General features: G+C 39.1%; 1 protein-coding gene across 2 annotated transcripts in view; it reads right to left on the bottom strand.

The window, feature by feature from the left end:
* SACS (sacsin molecular chaperone) overlaps positions 1-21809 on the bottom strand; it is an 89852-nt gene extending 68043 nt beyond the window's left edge. For both annotated transcript variants that reach the window (XM_025462709.3, XM_025462713.3), the window contains exons 1-2: positions 21679-21809; positions 10386-10910 (exon numbers count right to left, since the gene is read on the bottom strand). In XM_025462709.3, coding sequence (XP_025318494.1) covers positions 10386-10405 — 20 coding nt within the window. In that variant the 5' untranslated portion in view covers positions 10406-10910; positions 21679-21809. The remainder of the gene's footprint in view (positions 1-10385; positions 10911-21678) is intronic.
* Between the last annotated feature and the right edge of the window lie 1847 nt (positions 21810-23656).

Genomic DNA, 23656 nt, shown 5'->3' with positions numbered 1-23656 from the left:
TCCTTTTAATTGTGAGAATAATGAATTTTAAAGCTAACATTTTGTAATATATGACTACCCATAAGAAAGATATTAACTTAAAAAACATTAGTTATTCCATTTTAAAGACCTTAAGGTAGAAATGAAGTGCTACCAACTAGGTGTGGCTTCGACAGTCAACTGACTGGATGGAGGAGATTCAGAAGACAACTTGATTCATGGAGAATCCATTTTACCAATGAAAGACATTGGCTAAAGATCCTTAACTTAACCCTGAGAACAGTCTTCACTAAATAATAATACTTAAATAAGTTTAAGTAAATTGGTAATATCCATGGTCCTTACTTCCAAAACACAAACTGATAATTACCTGTTCCAGAATAGAAAATAAGCTTTTACTGGGACTGGACCTATGGACCCAAAGAATATGATGATAAGGTACCATTAAGTAGCAAAATGTAGACATGTTTGCCTTTTTTCAGTGACTGGTCAGTGGGCAGAGAGAAACAATCAGTTGCCACTGCACTTAACACAATGTCTGCAAAGCACATGTTGTCCTTGTAAACTTGTCCTCTCTTTCTGTAACTCAACTGAAGTTTTGAGCTAAGACTTCCCTAATTAAAAAAGGAAAAAAGACAGTAAATATGTACAAGGGCTCTGTAGTGCATCATTCTCTTTAAAGAACATGTTTGCTACCATTCTTCACTATACAGATTAAAAGAAAGAATAAATTACAGTGTCTGAAGTCTGTTCCTTGGACTCTGCATTTAGCCAGGATTTTCTTGCAACATGAGAAGAGGCAGTTCCTTTCTCTTGTTTTTTTATTCTTTTGGGGAGGAGAGACCAGGTTAATTTATGTCAAAACGTCAAATTATTTGGCTGTACCTACCTATGCTAGAGGTCACAATAATATACAACCACTTTTATAAAGCTTTTCTGTTTTTTTTTTATTTTCAAAGATTTTTCAAGGGATTTTTTTTCTATACATTCTATGACAGATTTTATACAGAACCTATTTACTTGGTCTAGGAGATGCTGTAGGCTTCAAACTGTGTTTAGCTCTGAAAAGAATTAGTGTTTTGATTCTGCACTATTTTTCTTATGGCTGTGGCTTTCAATCATAACAAATTAGAAGTTACAATAATTTATATTAAGGATTCATATATAAAACATTTTTCCTACTGCTGAATTTTAAAAAATATATCATGTCAATTTGACTCTAAGTTATCATTCCTACTTGAAATTTTTTTCCTCTTGGAGGCTCAGTAAATGATATCATTTAAAACCTGTGGAAGCAGCTGAGATGTCCTTTAACAAATGAATGGATAAAAAAAGATGTGATACACATACATGCACAAACACACACATACATACACACAATAGAATATTACTCAGCCATCACAAAGGATGAATACGTACCATTTACTTCGATGTGGATGGAACTGGAGGTTATTATGCTGAGTGAAATAAGTCAATTGGAGAAGGATAATCATCATAAGGTTTCACTCACATGTGGAATAATAAGAAATAGTGAAAGGGACCATAAGGGAAGGGGGACTGAGTGGGGGAAAATTAGAGAGGAAGACAAACCATGAGAGACTTCTACCTGGGAAACAAACAAAGGGTTGCAGAAGGGGAGGAGGGTGAGAGGATGGGGTAACTGGGTGACAGGCATTAAGAAGTCTCGTGATGGGATGAGCATTCGGTATTATAGGCAACTAATGAATCATTGAAAACTACATCTGAAACTAATGATGTACTATATGTTGGCAAATTGTATTTAAATAAAAAAATAAAACCCTAATGTTTTATACTGGGTAATAAATTAACTTTATATTTTTCTCAAGAAAAACCTATCAATTGATTTTTCAGTGAAGAGGACCATCCTAAGTAGTGTTTAATGGGTAATGATTCCAGTACCTATAAATGTTAAATAACAAATATATTTCTATGGCTGTTACTGCTTCCCCTTCTCCTTTCCAATAGCTTTAGGTGATTGCAGAACTCCTTCCTTCAACACACATCTGTTGAGAGTGGAAAAGCCTTCGGGGTCCTTCAGAATGCCACTGCACAGCTGCACCCCCCCAGCACAAAATAGAGTGGGTAGGATTTGCTTTACCATGTTGAAACAAAGAGAAAGGTATGAACAAATTGGGCATAATTTCAATTAGTATTTAATCTGCATAACGAGTATATAGGTACAATGACTTAACAGTTTCTTCTATGTATGCCTAAAATTTTTCATAATATTTTTAAGGGGGGCAAAGGGGTATGAAGACCAGGCATAGGATTTCTGCCAATCGTGGGTAAAGAGGGTGAAAGCCCAGGATTCTTTCCACATATACTAAATATCACTCTGCCCCTCAGGTCCACTCTCCACCTTGCTCACCTCAACCGACCTGTCTGGACTGCATCAGGAGGGCCTCAGGAGGCTTTTGCTGCAGGTTCAGTTGACCAACAGCAGCCTCAACAGAGGGGGAAGTGAGAGATGAGAGTGATGTCACAGAATTCATTCCCCCAACACCCGTCACATAGCCTCACCATGGTCTGTGTCTTTCAACAAAAGGTCACTGCCCTTCTCAAGAGGTGTTGCCCCAAGTTATGCTTTGTCCTTAAAGATTTAGGCAACTGCTTCTACCTTAGTCCCTCAGGTCTTGGGAGGTAACTGCCTCAGTTGCCAGCTTCCTTGGCAACTGATTCTTTTTCATTTTCCATATACCTTTGGCTTATCCTAAATTGACTGTGGGGACCCCATCTATAGCCCGCTCACCACAGCATGATTGCCTGTCTACCCATGAAGGAGAAACTGAATCAGACTTAACTATTTTGAGAAACAGCAGCGTGCCTGATGGACAAATACAGCAAAGCATTCATCAGTATGTCTTTTTCTCCTTCCCTCACCAAATCCCTTCCCCTGGTCATTGAAGATGGATTTCTTACTGCTCTGAAACTGACAGCAATGGTGAGTCACCTGTTGCAGACCAAACTCTAGCCTGTGTATTACACAGAAGAGCTTAACATCACACATGCAGGCTGTTTTCCCTCCCCCAGGAACCAGGAAAATGGGAATTGCTACAGAGCCCATGGCAGGAAACTACAGGGAAACCAAGTTGGCCTTTTCATTAATACTCGGTGAGGATCACCAACTGTCCCAAATCATCTTGCTGCCTTTTGATGATTCCTTCCCTAAATATACTATATGGTGTTCACCAAGATTATCGCCAGCCCCTGCCTTTGCATCTTGTGTTTCCTATTGGTTGACCAGACACTGGATAAGGCCCTTCCTGAGCAGATCTTGACACACTTGGAGATGTTGAGGGGATGATAGAAAGGATGGTAGAAAGGAAAATCCCTGCAACCAGCCAAGAAGGGTAAGACAGACCAGTTTACAACTGCTCGTTAGCTGGGATGGCAGTAGGCAGCACCACCCCGTAACACTTGCTGGTGGAAGCCATCGCACATGGCTAGGCTTTGTGCTAGTTTCTCAATAATGGAGTATTGAAATGAAAACACCAGACCCAAAATGGAGTCACTTATGTTAAGGGCATCACATTGGCAAACCAAGACTTAATACCTAACCGAAGTGCAGTTTCACCCTCCGCCAGAATGTAACCTTTAACCAGTCAACACGGAATTTCCTGGCCAGCACTAGGAAATATATTGATAGACCCTTCTGTTCCCCTTAGGAGGGTGACCTTGCCTCAAACAATGCGTTCTTTGCTAATAATTTCCTTTATCCACTCCCTCTCTACCTTTAAAATGTTTTCCTTTCCTGCAGCCTGATGGACTTCTTCTCTATCTGCTAGATGGGAGGCTGCCTGGTTCATGAATCGTTCAACAAAGTCAATTTGATTTTTTAAATTATTCAGTTGAATTTTTGCTGCTTAACAGAAGTAACTGTAACAAGTGATACCTTTTCTTGGGCATTCTGGGTCAGCTACTATGTTTTAACTTCACGATCTCTAACCTAACATTATTGTAGGCATTATGATCCCTCTATTAAGAAAAATGAACATATTCAAGACCACATAACTAGTAAATAGCAAAGCCAAGTTTCAAACCAAGTATATCTGGCTCAAACGTTGATACTCTTTCCATTACACAATTTGTTTTCTCTGAAAGGAGGTGGAAGGATATTTGTTCTGAGTTTGTTTTGTTTGGATGCAGAGGTATCTAAGGAGAAGAGAGAGGGAGGAGATGTAGAGGCGGCAGGACAGGACCCATTCTCCCCTTTCTGCCTGGTATATAAGGGACTGGTTTTGAGCCTATGAGGACAGAAACTCAGGCACAATGTTTATGAAACATGGGACAAGACTTAGTCCATGCAGTGCTGCTTCCCTCCCAGAAAACAAATTTGGCACAGGCTTGAGGAGAAGCCATTCATCTCCCTTTACTGCCCTATCCCCAGGTTTCAGAATGGTTTTGGGCTCAGGGTGTCCACTGGGTATGGGGGACTTACCAAAACAACAGCTTTCAGAGGCCTTGACAATCTCCTTGACTTAGAGGCTCAAGAGGAAAGAACATGAGCAAATTTATTCCTGAGCCCATATAAGACATCACCACCTTGAGGATACCCAGAAATAGCTGGGGAAGAATTTAAGCAGACTAGTGGAGCATGGGGGTTAAAGTCTTGTCAAACGGGTGAAGGCTTGAGCCATGGAGATATGGATGTAAATATTAACTGACTTTATTTAGACTCATGAACTACAGAAACTAAGGAGTGTGGAATAATTACTAATCCACTTGTTCTTTCTTTGGACCCCTATCACCCTGGCTCTGGTTCTGGGTCACTGCCATTAGACCCATGGCTTCGAGCCTAAATCCACTCCTGCCCCTCATGAGAAGTACAAGGTCTGGCTTGTTTTCCTGGCCCATTACTGCCTACTTGCTCTTCCCTGTCTGGGCTTAGTTTCACATACGTGGACTCAGCTTCTTTGCCTGCTATCCTGAAGCCTGGACTCTGCTTTCCCATCTGATTCTTTCTTACTCCTAGTATGCTCCCGTAAAAAAAAAAAAAAAAAAAAAAATTATATACATATATATGTGTGTGTGTGTGTAATTAAATATAATATATCTTCTTGGGCTTGCCACAGGGGGCTTTTATTTTTTATTTTATTTTATTTAATTTTATTTTATTTTATTTTATTTTATTTGAGAGACAGAGAGTGAATGAGAGAGAGCACAAGCAGCAGGGAGGGGCAGAGGGAGAAGTAGACTACTGCTGAGCAGGGAGCCTGACAGTAGACTCAATCCCAGGATCCTGAGATCATGACTTGAACTGAAAGCAGACAACCAACTGAGCCACCCAGGTGCCCCAGGGGCACAGAGCTTTTAAATTTCCTGAGGATAGTAGTGTCTTTAGTATACTGATGAGGTGACTCAGGGCAGGGCTTCTAGGTAGCTTCAGGATCAGTGGTTAGAGATAGAGGAATTAGTGATGTGATTAGAGGACTGGTACTTTTAGCTGCATCCCCCTGACCTCCAGAGAAGGGAGAGGGGCTGGAGCCTGAGTTCAATCAGTCATGCCTACAGAATCAAACTCCAATAAAAACTCTGAAACAACAAGGCTAAGGGAGCCCCCCAACTGGTAAACACATCAAGGTGATAGGAGGGCTCCGGAAACTGCATACTCCTTACCCCCAAATCTTGCCTGATACATCTCTTCCACTTGGGGGTTACTGAGTCATATCCTTTACAATAAACCATAATCATGAGTAAAGCAGTCTGAGTTCAGAGTCGTTGTAGTGAATTACTGAACCCGAGGAAAGGCACCATGGTAATCCCTGAATCTGTAGTTGGGTAACCTGGAGATCCCATTTGTAGCTGGACCCTCAAGTGGGGCAGTCTTGCAGGACTGAGCCCTTAACCTCAAGGGTCTATGCTAACTTTTGGTAGTTAGTGTCAGGTGAGGAATTAGGGAATTGATCATTTTTGGGAAAATGGCATAACAGTCATCATAATCAGGTTGTTGATATTCATCTTAAGTGTATTCAACATTCCCACACAGTCAGATACTAATGATGTTCTCACAACCTTGGTGAAGATACTGACAAACACATGTGTGAACCACCACAGAGCCATCAGTGAAGAGGTACGTCCAACACCCTTCCATCCTGCCCAGAGTCATCATCATCTTTCATCTAGATTGTCACAACTCATAATGGGCTCCTCACTTCTACACCTGGCCCTCTTCATAGCAGCTAGTGGGCTGCTTTAAACACATGTCAGAGAATGTCACTCCTTAAAACCCTGCAATGGATTCCCAGTTGGCTTCACGATGACCTGGTGCCCAGGTACCTCTTCAACCACATCGTCAGCTGGCCTTCATTCACTTCCCTCCAGCATGCCCACCACCTCCCTATTCTTGTAACATGCCAGGCAGCTCCTACCTAGGCACTTTGCATGAATTCCTCTGTCTGGAACATTCTTCTCCTTCATAATTATTATTATTCCTTCCTCTTTCAAGTGTTTGCTCAAATTTAATCTTTTTCATGAGTACCATCCTGACCTTCCTATTTAAAATTGAGACACATGTTCCTATACCCCATCAGACTCCCACCTCCTTTCTTTGGCTTACCATTCCTTTTGTTCCATCATACAAGATACCATATAACTTAATTATGTACTACTTATTTTCTGTCTTTCCCTGATAGAATGTAAGAGTCACAAAAGTCAGTATCTGTATCAGTTGAATTCCCTGATATATCCCCAGGCACATAATAAATGCTCCATACATGTTAGCTGAATGATTAATTTTAAGAACAGAGATTAATTTGGAGGATCCTAACTGAAAGGGCTGCCCTGTAATCCCCAGGTCAGTGGAGCCAGACACATTGGGTAGATTCTGGAGGAAGATGGGAGAGGCAGGACCAGTCACAGGTCTTGAACCTGCTTGAACCTGGGCTCTCTCCATGACCAAACTTTAGGAGACACCTTTGAGCCTTCTTTTCAATGAGGCCTTGCCCTTAAGCTCTGTCTTTGACCTGCCTAACCCAGCTTTAGCAAGAATCCTGCTAAATCAGTTTAGCAAAAATCTCCCTACTTTTAACATCCAATTACCCTCAGTATTTAACCAAATTCCATAATCCCTACCCCTGATACCCAATCACCCTGCCAGCCTTCAGCAAGAATTCTATCAAGATGGTTTAGCAAGAATCCCCCTACACTGGGTATCTCCTTCTATTAATATTACATCCCCTGGTCTCCACACTCTGCTCATTGGCTATAAATCCTTAGTCATCTTTGCTGTATTCAGATTTGAGCACGATCTCTCTCCCCTGTTGCAATGCTCTTGACACCCCTTCAATAGTCTTGAATGAAGTCTTCCTAACCATTTTAACAAGTGTCAGAAAAAAAAATTTCTTTAACTAACCCTATGAGTTTGAGCAAGTCACATAATTTCAGCTTTCTTATCTATCAAACAAGACCCATAAGAAAGGATCTCAGACATCACCACCAGCCTGAATCAATACCAAATAAGTGAAGCTCCTTAGCACACTGTAACTAGAACTGTTTCCTAGGCATTGTGTAGGACAATTTCTCCAAATCTGGTCCACCCTTCCACATCCTGGATTCTGCTTTTACACTGGCACATACTGAAGCTCCAGAGTCTTCCTGATGGCCATAGAGAGAGAACCAATCCCAAAGCATCCTTCAACAATTGAGATTAAGTCTCAACTTTTAGTTTAAATATCCAGATGGAGGGCAGCCCGGGTGGTTCAGTGGTTTAGTGGTTTAGCGCTGCCTTCATAGCAGCTAGCTAAGAAGCACTTTAAAAGGTAAAAAAAAGAAAAATCTTCAAAAATACTGTGAGATAGCATGTATGGTGACACGTATGTTTCTCTCATGTTTAAAAAATTTAACATCAGTTAAATTTTATCAGACCCAGGATTGAGTCCCACGTGGGGCTCCCTGCGTGGAGTCTGCTTCTCCCTCTGCCTGTGTCTTTGCCTCTCTCTCTCTCTCTCTCTGTGTATGTGTGTGTGTGTCTAATGAATAAATAAATAAAATCTTTAAAAATAAATAATTAAATATCCAGATGGCATATCCAATAATACATCTGCCTTTATTTTAGCGTAACGCTTGATACTGCCTATTAGATAGACAATCTAACTTCTTTTCCCAAAACATCTACATAAAGCCAATACCCTAGGAAGGGCCTGAACTATTGATGCCATGACTGCATGAGCCCCACCACATACACATACCCCTTAGAACTCAAGATACTATGCCCCAGAGCTCAAGAAGCCCCAGCTGGATCTTTTTCACCTATAAAAATTATTATCTTGTCCCAGGATCAAAGAAGCCAGGCAATCAAGCTTTATAGATTTATGGTCTTAATAAGATAGGTTTTAAATGCCTTAATAAAAGTGTGTACTTAGAAAAATGACCTTAAGATTGATGTTTTGGCCCTCAACCCACGTATTCCACTCTGTGTAGTCACACACGTTGCTATATCCAGTCACTGGCATTTTGGCTTTAAGTAAATAAGTAAATAAGCTTTAAGTAAATAAATATATCAGTTCGGAGAATATCCTACAGTACCCAAAGACTACAGAATCTGCAAAGACACACTCAATGCTAATATACTTTTTTAAAGCTATAAATAGAATTTATCAGCCAGAGGTTCCTAGATGGCTTACTCGGTTAAGCATTTGCCTTCAACTCACATCATGATCTCAGGGTCCTGTGATCCAGCCCCATGTCAGGCTCCCTGTTCAGCAGGGAGTCTGTTTCTCTCTCTCTGCCCCTGCCCCTCCTCCCTGCTTATGTTTCTCTCTCTCTCTCTCTCTCAAATAAATTAAATTAAATTAAATTAAAAGTTTATCAGCCAGAATCTGTCATTTTTTCAACATCTGTTAGCTACTTCAAATCAATCCTGATTGTTGAAAAGTTATACTTTAGTGACAGTATCAGTGATTCTACATAAACATCACTCTTTAAAATAAATTTATAGGGGCGCCTGGGTAGTTCAGTCAGTTAAATGTCTGCCTTCAGCTCAGGTCATGATCTTGGAGTCCCAAGATTGAGCCCCATGTCAGGCTCCCCACTCAGTAGGGAGTCTGCTTCTCTCTCTCTCCCTCTGTCCTTCTCTCTCTCTCTCTCTCACACACACTCTCTCTCAAAAAATAAATAAAATCTTTAAAAAAATAAAATAAATTTTAAAATGACATTATGTCTAACAAATCAGTCAATTGCCAAGTAGTATGAAAATGAATTTACCTTTAGTTTGAAAAACACCTACTTTCACAACTGAGAAGGCATAATATAGAAGCACTTTAAAAGGTAAAAAAAAGAAAAATCTTCAAAAATACTGTGAGATAGCATGTATGGTGACACGTATGTTTCTCTCATGTTTAAAAAATTTAACATCAGTAATATTATCTTAGATGCTCTAGATGTCTTCTTATTATACTAAAAAACAGTCAAATATTCCAATTGGCCAATAAAAATTAAATCCATTAAGTGATCTCAACACTTGTGTGCATTCGCATATTTAAGTACAAACCAGTCACAAAAGTAATCCTCATTTGCTAAGAGGCAAGTTCTATTGAAAAAGTTACACTTACCTCCTCTGTCTAGTGAATTCAACATTTAAAAATTTTTATTTTGGAAATTTCTGAAAAATAAAAGCAAACACTGGGGTTTTTTTCAACAAGCCAAATCTGAAAGGCAAATTTGAAAAGTCTTTTCATCTGTTGATATCATTAGGGTACAAGATGTGAAGGCTTACCTGGTCTCTATGGCACTAAAATTTTATTTATTGAGCATACTATTTGAATACAGCATTCAAAATCAATGAAAGAGTGTTTTGTCATATGCTTAAGAAAAAAACACATAGAAATTTAAGGGGTAATTGTAAACATTATATTTTTGCTTCAAACCTCAAGCTTGTATGGTTCTTACAAAATAACAACTAAATTTGAGGAAAGGAGTAAACTTTATTCTTACCAAAGTTCACTGCTCTCTCTCTCCATATCTCTCTCTCTCTCTCTGTCTCTCTCTCTCTCTTTCCTTTCCCAGGTCATTTGATAAAATTTCAGGTACTTCAGTTTTTTATTTCATATTTTCCAAATAATCCCATGGCCAGTAGGAGGCACTAGCATATACACTTGAGGAAAGAGAAAATGGGGATGGGGCATCTAATCAACCATCCATTACAACAGCCACACCAGAAGACAGAAAATCCAAAAACCATCTGGACAAAGGTAAGGAATGATTTCCAACCTTGGCTTGAATTGCTACAGCCATCATTCCCGTTACAGCTGAAATATCTATAGTTGACTCCCTCTCATCTCTAGAAAGCTTTCATCTGTTTTTGCCTATCTATGTTTCATTTGGGAAAACCCAATAAGCCTTAAAATATCAATGCCAATCGTTGTCACTTAAAACATGAACTCATTTACCTATTATCCGTGGTCTCCATTATTACTTCTGGAATATGTGTCTGTGAAAATCATGAAACTATTTTTCTGTTTTCTAAGTCTTTCGTTTGTATTTCCTTTCAGTGTATACTCCGAGCTCAGCTCTGCGTGGCCGGTGAGAAGCCCATCTTCCCCTCAGTGTCCACCACCCATCATCTGATGCCCGGGAGCATTGTTATGTCTTGTTGTCTTCCTTCAAGTAAGACTCTCCAGTCCAAAAGTGGTTGCCTCTTTGGGTTATGCCTTCTGATCTGGCAACCCACAGAAGTTCTTAAGGTAAACTAGTATCAAGTAGGTAACGGTGTTTGGCTTTTCTCCACAGCAGAAAGTAGCAATTTTCATCTGGGAATCTTCTGTTTTTCTTTCTGAAGGTGGTGAGGAAAAATGTTGCAGAAGCTCTTGGGCTCCGTGTTTCTCACCCTCATCTCACCAGATATAAAACACTCACCGGCAAGAGCCCTTCTGCTTGCTCTGGTAATGCCTGCATTGCCACATCACTTTTGGATCCTGGAAGAAAAACCAAGGAAGGTTAGAGGGAGTAGGGAAAAAGTACTCTGAGTAAATGCACTAAAAATGTAATTCCTTGTGGAAGACAGCCACGGTTCTTATTTCCAGCGACTTTCTAATTATAAACTGCTGGTTGCACTAGAGCCCTGCCAAATCGCATGGCATTTATCCCTTACCTCACAACCAACAAACACACACATGTAACTAGACATGGTGGACTCTATAAATAAAAAAACATATCTATTTAATTTAGTTTCCTGTTCTCACTCCCTACACATTTCTTCCCATTTCTCCATTTCCCTGGCTTCTTTCAAGTGAAATACGTACTTTAGATGAGTGCCCTTTTTCAGAAACCATGCCTTTAAATCCAAAGCTATGACTTTACATATAATATAGCTCATGTTTGAAAGTGAAACATCTACATCAGGAAAAAAAAATAAAATGTAACTATCAGAAAGTCTTTTTGTAATATTCTCAGCAACCCCTAGTGACTACCAACAGTCTAATATTTTAAGAAAAAAAAAAAACTAGGAAAATAAGTGACACGCTTTGACAACAGTGATAAGCCAGAAGGACACAGGAGATTGAATTTTCTACCCATTTATACATTCTCATGCGTATAAGCACTTGATAATTTTCAAGACACTCTCTTAGTATCACACTTAAACAATTCTTTGAAGTGGACAGAGCGAGAGAGAATAGTTAGACTGTTGAAGAAACTTGGGTGCAGTAAAGTGAGGAACAGTGTTCAGGCTCACTCAGCTAGGCACTCACACACTGGAAGCTGCAAAACCAGCTCCTGAATGCCTATTCTACTTTTGTTACCAATGATATTTCATTGCAGACAAATGTAATTTAGAGATAGTAAACTAAGCTAGACTTATAACACTATAGATTCTCGGCTTCATGAAAACCCAGGAAAATAACTCAAAATGCACTGTAATCAGTGCGTGATTTCCTGAAATCACTTCCTCAGTAACTTGTTATAATAAAAATGTGACCAGACATCAGGAGTGAGATTAATCAAAACAAGCCAATCCAAAATCTTGATTATTCTTTCACATAAAATCATGTGTAATGAAATTTGACTGCCTTGGGTAAAGAATTAGAGAAATTCTTGGGATGCCTGGGTGGTTCAGTGGTTGAGCGCTTCCCTTTCGCCCAGGGCCTGATCCGGGACTCCCAGGATCAAATCCCACATTGGGCTCCCTGTATGGAGCCTGCTTCTCTCTCTGCCTGTGTCTCTTTCCTTCTCTCTATGTCTCTCATGAATAAATAAATAAAATCTTAAAAAAAAAGGATTAGAGAAATTCTAGATTGAAATTTATAATTAAAGAATTAAAATTTAATTTAATTTTAAAAATAAAGAATTGAAATTAAATTAAGAAATTATGTAGCATGAAAATGAAAGCCTATGACAATGAATTTCAAAAATTAGACTCTTTAATTTGAAATGTTCAGATTAAGAGAAGTTATGTGTAATAAAGTGGAAGATAAGAGTCAATTTCTTTATCTGTGAAACAAGGGGTTGGAATAAGCTTTCCAAGTTATTAACACCTGTAAAATTCTATGATTCATTCTATGATCTAACTCATAAACAAATTCTGAGAATAGAAATTCATCCAAATTATGTCTTTCTAAATAAAAAAGATTTTGTCAATTGTCATTCTAAGTATAGTTATAAAGTATAAACGTGTCATAGAACAGACACAGGTTTTATATAAATATTTATGATAGGGCAGCCCAGGTGGCTTAGGGGTTTAGCACTGCCTTTAGCCCAGGGCATGATCCTGGATACCTGGGATCCAGTCCCACGTCGGGCTCCCTGCATGGAGCCTGCTTCTCCCTCTGCCTGTGTCTCTGCCTCTCTCTCTCTCTCTCTCTCTCTCTCTCGTGAATAAATAAATAAAATCTTTAAAAAATAAAATATGAAATTCCAAAGGAAATCCAGGATTAGTTATACTTGAATAGAGACCCTCCAGGCCCTTGCCTTCAGCACAATTTCTCTGCTCGTGATGTTCTGCTTCCATGGGAGCATTAGAGAGAAACAGAATCATTGATTTCAGTGGAACACTGCACATTCATGCTTATTAACCTCATTGAATGAGTTTCCATCTCTATTTCCAATTTGTTGATATCTTTTAAAAAACACATTCTGAAATGTTAGCTTTACATCACCTGACATGTTTAGTAAAATGGCTACACAATGTAGAACCCTGTGGTATAAATCACTATAACCTTCCTACAGATGGACAATAATACATCCATCATAAAAAACAATCTTTGAATTGTTTTTCCTATAAAACTCTGAACCCTAATGAAAGTACTATCATCAAGTACATTTATTTCTATCAATGCTAGCAGGATATGACGACTTTGAGCAATATATCACCAAAGCCAAGATACAGTCTTTCTCCTGATCCCTCGACACAACTAATTTAAGAACTAAGTCCATCCTATGCAATAGATTCCATCACTAATATGGAAACTCTCCTCATAGGGAAAGCAGGAGGCTGGCCAGTTTCATTGGTGAGCTGCACCAAATGTTCACCAAACAGCTAACTCTAATATCTTACAGATTCTCCCAGAAAACATAAAAACAGACAGTATCAACCATACTGCCTATGCTACACCTCTTCACAGGGGTAATTTCAGAACAATTAGAGAAGACAAGTCCTGAGGAGATGCACATGTACAAAGTTTCCAGTGTCCAAAAGGGAATAATGGTTTTTGGAATTCTAAGTTGTGGGCTAGATGTTAATTAAAGAGGCAATATTAAAATTGAAAATTTTATTACTAGAGAGAATTAAGGAGCTGCTAGACGAGGACACAGTTTTCCCTACCACAGGTTCATCAAGAAAATGTCATGTCATGTTAATACACTTTCCTCTTTGACAACATTTTAGACTGATAGCTGTGTCATATAAACATATAAGAGGCCCTTATAAAAACAGAGATAATGCACATGATGACAAAAAAGGCTCCTTATCATTGAAATGTCAACTCTCCTCAAATTGATCTTTTCATTCAAAGGAATTCTGACCAAAGACCCAGTAAGTTTTTAAAATAAAGCTGGACAAGTTTTGTGGAAGAACAAAAGGACAAGAATATTTTTAAAAAGACATTCCTTCAGAAGAGTAAGGGGAAAGACTTGCTTTTCTAGACATTGAATCTTTCTTTATAAAACTTTTTTAAAAGATTTTATTTATTTATTTATTTGAAAGAGAGAGCATGAGCAGGGGAAAGGACAGAGAGGGAGGGAGAAATAAACTCCCTGGGTGAGCAGAGAGCCCAACTCAGGGCTCAATCCCAGGATCCTGGGATGAGGACCCAAGCCAAAGACAGATGCCTAGCAACTGAGGCACCCAGGCACCCCTAAATATTGAATCTTAATGTAAAACTATTATAACTAAGTTAATAGGGCATTCACACAGGAACAATTAGAATAAAAGCTTAGCAACAGAGCCCTGCATTCACGGAAACCTGATACATGAAGAAGTGTTTAGAGAATTCAGTTGGGAAAGCAGACCATTCAGAAAATGTTACTGGGACAGTTGGTTATCTACATAAAAACAAAACATATCTGTACCTCCCATGGTACACAAATATCAATGCCACACATAAATGAGAAAATCAAACCTTAAAGTCTTTAGAAAGAAATATAACACAGTATCTTTATGACTTCAAAGTAAAGAATTCTTTAAAGAACAAATAGAAGGCACTAACCATAAGACAAAAGATGATTACAGTCAAACCACATTAAAATCAATACTTCTGGTCACCTAAGGCAAGCTACAAAAATCAGCAGACATATTTGCCATACAGATAATTGACAAAAGTTTGTGTCCAGAATACATAAAGAACTCTTGAAAATAAAAAAGGAAATGATCTAAAAAAAAAAAAAAAGGCAGGCAAAGTGTTCTAATTTATATATATTCTTTTGTATGCACAGTATTTCCATTTAAAGATAATAAAAATTCACTTTGTGCTATAAATTGTGTCTCATACATGGGATAATATTGAAAATAGGTTTATAAAACATTGAAGAGTATATAATGACATCCTTGCTTAAAATAGTTTTTAATATCTTTCATTTATTATCATATAATAGTCCTCCACCTTGTGAAATACTCTGTGAGAACCTACTCCCTAAGCATTCCAAAGTATTCCTCAAAGTTCCAAAGATCCATATGGTACCAGTAAGCCCTTCTTAATCAATTAGAAATCCTGTGTATGTCATTTAAATGACAGTACCTTACATTTCTCTAGTCCTTTACAATTCCATATACGGTGTCATGCAATCCACAAGACTATTTGATCAAAGAGGTAGACCAGATAGTTTCCCCTTTTTACAGGTTAAGAGATTGAAGCTCAAGAAAGTTAAAGCATGCGCCCAAGCCACAAGAGAATATAGAATAGAAGGGTACAAGGTTGACAAAAGTCCCCAGGGCTGTCTGTAGCAAATGTAAATGTTAGTATATAAATATGGAAATGTTAGTTTACAGAGATATTAATCTTTGTAAAACCATGCTCTGCAGTGGCGATGTTGAACGGACCATCACATACCATCACAGTGTCTCTTGGGGCCATAAGGATACTGCAAGGTCACACTGTAAGGAAGTGACACAGCTCCAATACAAGCTCTAGAACCTTATAGTTCAAGAGGTTTCTCCAATAAACTAGACTGCTTCTCACATAATGATACTGAAATATATGGAGTGCATCAACATTCACAAAGCATTTATTATATATTCTTTTCTGTATTCTCATGATTACTTTGTACTAATCCAAGATCAAAATATATAGGAAATATATATATGTCTTTTTTAGTCTCAATTCATGATTGCACACACACACATACACACCCCTTTATTCAATTCAACAAACATCTATTTCTTGGTGTGCCATAATTTAACATTTTATTTATTTTTTTTTTAAAGATTTTATTTATTTATTCATGATAGTCGCAGAGAGAGAGAGAGAGGCAGAGACACAGGCAGAGGGAGAAGCAGGCTCCATGCACCGGGAGCCCGACGTGGGATTCGATCCCGGGTCTCCAGGATCGCGCCCTGGGCCAAAGGCAGGCGCCAAACCGCTGCGCCACCCAGGGATCCCTAATTTAACATTTTAAATATGCAGATATATGAACACATCTCTGCCTGTAATTAAATATATACTTTTATTTCACATTCATTATTTTAAACTACAGAAACGCTTTTTGTTCCTTACTGATTGCAAGATTAACATTACATAGGATTTTTATACTTGTATGTCTAATGCTTCTCTTGTATAGAAATCTTTATCTGATAATGCTTTCATCTGATAATGTAGATTCATCATAAAGACTACCCTGCACTATGTCTAAAAGTGCTTAGCAAACTGCAGTGCTTAGTTTCTGCAAGTATTGGATGTCACTCTTCGTGTTCATGCAATATTCTTTAACACATGAAGTGACATAAAACGCATTCAGAATATTTTCTGACCACAGATTCAGGTCCTTGTCTCACTCATTGGGGCCACAAACAATCGGTGCTCTATAACTTGTCATTTGAGAATGGGGCTTGGACATCCAGCCCTGCCAGCTGTGGAAGTCCGTTCATTTGGCTTGGAAACCTGAAGCTGCTGCCCATATAGGGCACAGTGTGCCATTCAGTGACCTCTTCGCCTCCCTGGCAAAAACACCCTATTTTGGCAACCTGGGTTTTCCCTATAGCAGGTGAATTTGGCACCGTGTATGATCTCATTTAAGGAGGAGGAAAAAAACATGCCAGGTCCACTTACTCACTGAGTTGAAACTCTCTTTGAGTTATGCTACTTGAAACAGAAACAGCCCAGAGACTCAAGGAGTAAATCATGACCCTGGTGTAAATAGGAGGTGACGGTCCCCTCAGCCAAAAGCTGTCCTTTGGCAGGTAGGCAGGGAGGAGTGCGGGAAGACGAAAGGATCTCTAAGGTGGAAGAAAGTAGACTTCACCAGAAAGAAAGAGGACAAGAGAAACTTCCCAGGAAATAGAATACAGATGCCTGACTGCCACCTACGTGAATGAGAAGAAAGTTCTCTCCTGCAGAGATGAGATAAAAATATAATAAGGAGCTACCCCCAAAATGTTATCCTCAATACGATGTCACTTCTTTTTTGGTTTGTATGTCTATTAAATTGCAGAACTGCATGCTTTCTGCATAGATAGTAAAAATCCCTTCTCACAGAGGGGGAGGAAGGGGTCCAAGGTCGGGAAGAAGCAAGGATGTCAGGGATGGTCCTTCCCCCTTTCCACTCTTCTCAGTACTGTCAGGATTCACAGGCACCACTCTCTGCAGCTTTACCTACCTTAATAGCTTTCGTTTCCCTAGAAACAGGCTTTCAACCCATTTACAGCAAAGAATAGAGCTAGAATTGCCCGTATAGCAATCTCCTGAGAATGGCATACACATTTGTCTGAAAATGGGATTTAAAAATCAACATTACTTTCTCATAGGGAGCTAAATCCTCTGTGATGCAGTAAAAATTTACCCTTGAAAGTCCCTAACATTACGAAAACAGGGAGCCCAATACAGACAGACTTCAGGCCCACAGAAAGCCTCCAGTGGAATTACCCTCAGAAAAAAACTGTCTTGCCCTCCTTAATGTCAGAACAAAACATGAGTCAGCAAAGACTTTAAAATGGCATCTTTGCAAAATGGAGAAGTCAGATTATTCACCCTATAAATCAATAGGGCAAAATTAAGATACTAAGACATAGCAAGAATTACAAATGTCACTAATGGCAGAACAGTATTGGCACAATCTGCTATGGGAAAGGTCATGGTCTCTACAGCCATTTCTTTGGCCGCTAATATACATCCCTGTAATTGAAGGTGCACATCAATGTACTTTGCAAAGCACCAAAAATAAAGTTAGAGATGAATGATACTTAATTGGTTGGGTGTGTGTATGCATGTGTATGTATGGTGTAATTAAAGATTTCCATGTAAAATGTACAACAGAGAAGATATTATATTTCAGATTTAATAAGAAAACAATATAAATTACTCTCTCAATATTCCAAGTCTCCTCTGTGTTATACAAATCCTCCTCCTCTACTTTACTGAATGCTCCTCAAGAATGGCTTGTTCATCTCCTACTCAGTCAGACTCTGGGCCATGGATACAGAAGTTATTCAATAAAGATTGAGTACTTTAGTCACTTTGGTCAATTTCCAGGTAATAAAAAACCACATATTTTTATAGCATATCTTGGATCAAATTGGTGGTAGGGTTTATTAGCCTATAGTCAGTCCCATTTAAGAAGGAGAGAACTAAAGTTCCAGGAGGTGAAATATCAGAACTAGTATGATGTACAGTCACTTTTCAAAACCAAATTTACCTGACTCCAAACAAACATATTTAAAATCTTGGATTTTTTTCATTCTTTAGCAAGGCCCCTAGGGAATATGAGGTACATTGGACACAATACACTCTTCAGGATCAGTATTTTCTTAGAATGGTCACTTAGCTTAATCATTTAATAAAAGCATTAATACATAAAACTAGGGAGATGTTTGCATATTATGAAAAACTGATAAAGATTGGATTTAATTTCTGTTTTAAGCTTAAAAACCAACAAATTAATCTTTATGCTCAAAGTAAATGATTATCTAATTTATCAAGGTTCTGTTTATACCGAGTTGCTAGATTTAGCAAATAAAAATATGCCTAGTTAAGTTTGAATTTCAACTAAATAACAAATTTTGTTTTTAGTATATGTTTATTTTGTGCAATATTGCCTATAATTTATCTGGTATCCTATTAGGACTTTTTTAGTGATTAAATTTATCATCACATTAAAAACAAGGAAAAATGGCTAAACCTTTACTACTATGTAAATAAGTGCACAAATTCCAGACACCTAAAAATTTCAAATACATATGCCTCCTTAGTACTTACTACTTAAATGAAATAAGAAGATCTATGAAGTTTAAGTGATCACCCATAACATTATTTAGATATCTTTGACTTTTTAGAAATGCTATAGTTTCAGGACACATGAAAAGGAATATGTGGACTGCAGAGTTCCTATTTTCTCATTTTCTAATCCAGAGCAGAATATTTAAATCAAATGTTTGTCTGGATGCAATGTTACTATAACTGGACCATACATGCCCCCTTACAAAAGCAAGAACTGGTGTAGCTTGGGCTTCATGTCACCATAAAGTCTAAATGCCACGAAAGGAGAGACACCAAGGTAAGGAAACTAGAGCTCAGGTTCGCAGTCTGAGGACTCACAAAGCAAGAAAAGTGAACATGGATATCATCTAGTCAACCTCCCCTTTTTACAAATAAGAAATAGTTGGGGCTCTCCTCTCTCTTAACCTTATATTTTATGATCTGCAAAATGGTATTGCCTATTCCAGGAGGTTATGGTGAGAATGACAACAGACATAATGTGGCAATGCAGACACATTAGTTGAACAAATAATTGTTATAAACCAAGGGTACTCCTGAGACAGGCTATATTAACTATGTACCCAGCACTTGAAGGAAACTCAAAGAGTATCTACTCTATATCTCCTGTCTCAGATATGAGGGTAAATGACTTTCTAGATAGCGCAAAGAGAAGCCAAGGCGGAGCTAGCACCACACCCCTTGATTCCCACCTAGTGCTTCTTCCAATTTCATTATGTTCCTCTTTAGGTATCAGCACAGTGGCTCCATCCTAGGTGTTCAAGTCAGACACAATGTGCTAAGTGTAGAATTTAAGGAAAGGAAAGGTGGCGAGGAGAAAGGAGGAAAGCACATAAAATAGAAATTAAAATAGTAATAGGATTGGCAATACAAAAAGCAAATTACTCTCCAGGTTGTCCAAGATCAGAATAGCAACGGGAATCGTTCTGGTTTCCAATTTGGCATCCTTTGTGTCAATCACATTTAGCGGTCCTCACTTGGCCTCACAGCAGGACAGTCAATATCATAATGGCTTCTGCCATCATAAAGGATTTAATGGGAGCTGTACTAAGACAGTTGGCTTTCCCTTCTCCAATAGAACAGTCTTGTGGCAACATGGAAGCACCAGTGTTACTTTTATACATAAGAGATCCTTAGTAAGTATTGAGATGCAGTCTGGTCAAAAGATCATTTCACAATTCCTTCCTTTAGGGAAATGGTACAAGACACCACTTCAGTCTTCCTCCCCATGGGTGGGAGGATAGGAAGGTGGGGAGACTGAATGGGAAAAGTCAAAACTCCTGCTAAATAGCAACATTGTGCCAAGTTCTGTGCTGGTGCCTTCATTTGCAATACCTCATTCCCACCCCATGACAGTAGTGTGGAAAACAACTGCCAACTTCTCTACCGTAGGAAGGAACTGAGACTCAGAGAAGTCAAGTGAGTTTTCAGTGGTTGCAGATCTAAGATGTGGCAGAGATGAATGAGATCAGAACCTAAAGCTTCTGAGAACAAATCCAGCATAAAGCAGCAATACCCCAGATGCTTCGGAGGCAAGCAAACTTTAGTCCCAAAAAGCTATGATTGGGCTTTTCTTCCTATCATGGGAAGGACAGAAAACATCATCTTAATTATAGAAAGGATCTTACAAACCGAGCAAGGTACAAGGAAAAGATGGAAATATGGAGCATCCAGCTTGGTATGTTTGAAAGGGAGATCGAAGGGGCCTCATCTCCAGAAAAAAAGAAGGGGTAATTGGCCAGCCCACAGGCCAGAGAAGGTAAAGAAAGGATGAAGAAAGACCTGGAGTCAGGGTTAGGGAAAGAAAGCTGGTTAGTCATAACCAAAACCACCAGGACATAATAATCACACTTTAATTTGCTACGTCCCTGGTTATCAATGGATAGCTTAAAAAAAAACAATATAGGAGATCCACTTTTCTTGTGACAAATATAATGGGACTAAATGTCTACTATTTTATCTGCATTGGTGGAGAAATAAAGAGCTCCCCTTCCATATAACTTTAGGGCAGCTCGTGCTTGGGAAACACATGGAATTAACCTGCATTCACTCTTAATTACACAGAGAAGGATAAAATTAAAGCCAAAACGATTGTCATGTTCGAAACACATCCAGCAGTCTTTACTGAAGTATTAACCTTGTTTCAAGAAAAAAAAGAACAAGACAGAGATTCCTGTTGTTAAAACGGAGCTACTCTTTCTAAGAATGTAATGATCACTTATTCGAATAAAATTGAATAACAAAACACTTTTAACTAAAAAACAGGCTTTTCAAATATCATTGTATAATAACTATCATCTGCGGAATCATTTAAGGGTGTGCTTTTTGAAATGAGGACAATCACTATAAATTAAACGATAAGCCACTTTGAGAATCCCACTTTGTTATTCAACAGGGCTCTTAATCCCACACTCGGTGCTACAGCAATAGAGCCATTGTGACCCACACTGCAACCCAGGGTGGAAATTAAAATGACAAAGCCGGGTGGTCTGAGCATCTCGACCACAGCGATCTCTCTAGTAACAAGGCAGCTGGCGCCTCACCCACAAACCCACAGGCTGCCAGCCCAAACTGTGCATTTTTACAAGAACCTATTACTCACAGCTGCCCCTCACGTGAAAGGAGATTTCGCTATCTTCCACGGAAGGCGGGTATCGGAGCAGAGGGGGCAATGATCTCCGCAAACAACTGCAGTGACTGACCGACCTGGCTGCAGCCCGGCTCTCAAAGGATTGGGGAACCAATCAAACTGCAGGCCCGTTCATTTCCCTAAGCTCCTTCCTCTTCCCTTCCCGTTGGGTGTCTAGCTGCATCCTCAAATACTTACCGGTAGCTGTCAGCGTCCACCTCGGACCCTTTGTTTTCCTTTTGTCCCATCAGCAGGTTCCAGCTAGTGACTGCCACCGCAGCCGCACTGGGTCCGGGGACTGGATGCCTCTGCCGCAGTCAGCAGCCACCCCGCCCCGCCAGCAGCCTTTTTTTTTTTTTTTTTTTTTTTTTCTTTTTAAAGAGATAGGGACCATCATCCACCTCAGGTTTGAATAATGCTGCAGAGTACATATAGCACAGTTGCTCAGGCTGGTGGTGCAAAAGAACAGCAGGTGCAGTTTCCACTCTCATGAAGTTGCAAAGATTAATTTTAGGAAGGAGGCATGGCAAACAGAAGACCGGTTCTGTTTATCACTAGCCGTGTGTCCTCAGACAAGTCACTCGTGGGTCTCATTTAGCCCTTTGCAAATGAGGAGTTGTGACCAGGTAATGCTCTGGAAATCCTGTAATTTACTAGAATTAAATACAAAAACATCAGCCACGCACTCGCTGATAAAATAGAGTAACATGCTATGTTTGCATTGCAGGTTAAGAGCTCACAAAGCACTTTTTGTATTTTATTTGGATTTAGGTATGATGTTCCCAAGGTTTAAAAAAAGATCATTTACCTAAAATGTTTTGTGAATTGTGAAATGTCAGAGTTGTAAAATGTTCTAAGTTTTCATTGTTACTGTCAGTTTAGTAATAAAAGTACTGTAACAATAAATTAGAGTTCTATCTTCTTGCTTCCTACACATGGAGGACGTGAAATACCAAGAGAGCCTGTTTTTGTAAATAGCCCTTCTCCTGAGGCCCTTGGGTGCACCATATTCCTCACAGCCTTCTAGCAGAACTGCCTACGTCAATAGAAACCTAGAACAGAGGCTTATCTAGAACTACGGGAGCTTTGAAACTCCTGGTTGCTTTACATCTGAGCACAATACCTAATTCAGCTCTGCAAACTCCAGACCTCAAAAGGCTAAACCAATCTTTCCAGAGAAGGCCAAGGGAGACCCAACATGTCAGCATCCAGTTCAGCAGCACTGTCACCTGCCTCTCCACAGCATGGGCCTCCATGGGGCTGCTACTTAAGACTCCAAATCTAATTTCCTTGGTGTCCTAGACTCACCAATTCAGATGCACATATATAACATCCTAGAAAAGAGTAGGGAAATGTCTTATTCCAAAAAAATCACTAAATAACAACAAGGGAGAAATAGCATCCTGAGTACCTGTTATCTGATTCTCACCCCAGGGATGCATGGGCCACCAGCAGTCTAGCCCGAATGGTATGCCCCATGAGGTGAGCGTTCCCCTCCACAGGTGTCTCAATTCTAACAGCACCATCTCAGTCATCATCAAATTAATTAAGCACACATCTGTGGAGAGCTGGCACTCAGGTAGGCACAGGGCACTACAAGGCCAATCCTCAGTTTCTTGTTCACAGAATGTGATCATCTGCATACCAACAACTTGGAACTGTTAGAACCCTAGGAGGGCAAATGTTATAAACTATAAGTATCTATAGTTCCCCATTCCTCCACCTTCCAAGGAAAATGGGTCCCTAATGAGATCATTTTGTAACATTCAAGGTAGCCATGCTGGGATGCAAGCAGCAGGCACAAAATAATAATTACAGTACTGTTTTATGCTAATTAGAAAGACAATGTGTTTATTTTAGAAAATATGAGAAATATAACCCATAAACATACCATCTGAAATAGATGTTTTTAGTCTTTGGTGTTTGATATATATACATCACACACATTGTATGTTTTATATCTGGTTCTCCCACTTAACATTATATTGAAAATATTTTCCTCTTTCATTCTTTGAGGACATACTTTTTAATGCCTGCATGAAAACCCTTCTTAGAGTTATACCATAGCGTATCTAACTACTTCCCTATTGTTGTTCTTTTAGATTGATGTACATTATTTTCAGAAAGATTATACCATTTTGCCTACCTACTCATACTGCACAAAACTACCCAGTGA

The sequence above is a fragment of the Canis lupus genome, chromosome 25, assembly GCF_003254725.2.
Source record: "Canis lupus dingo isolate Sandy chromosome 25, ASM325472v2, whole genome shotgun sequence".
NCBI lineage: Eukaryota > Metazoa > Chordata > Mammalia > Carnivora > Canidae > Canis > Canis lupus.
This window is presented reverse-complemented; position numbering and strand designations above follow the sequence as displayed.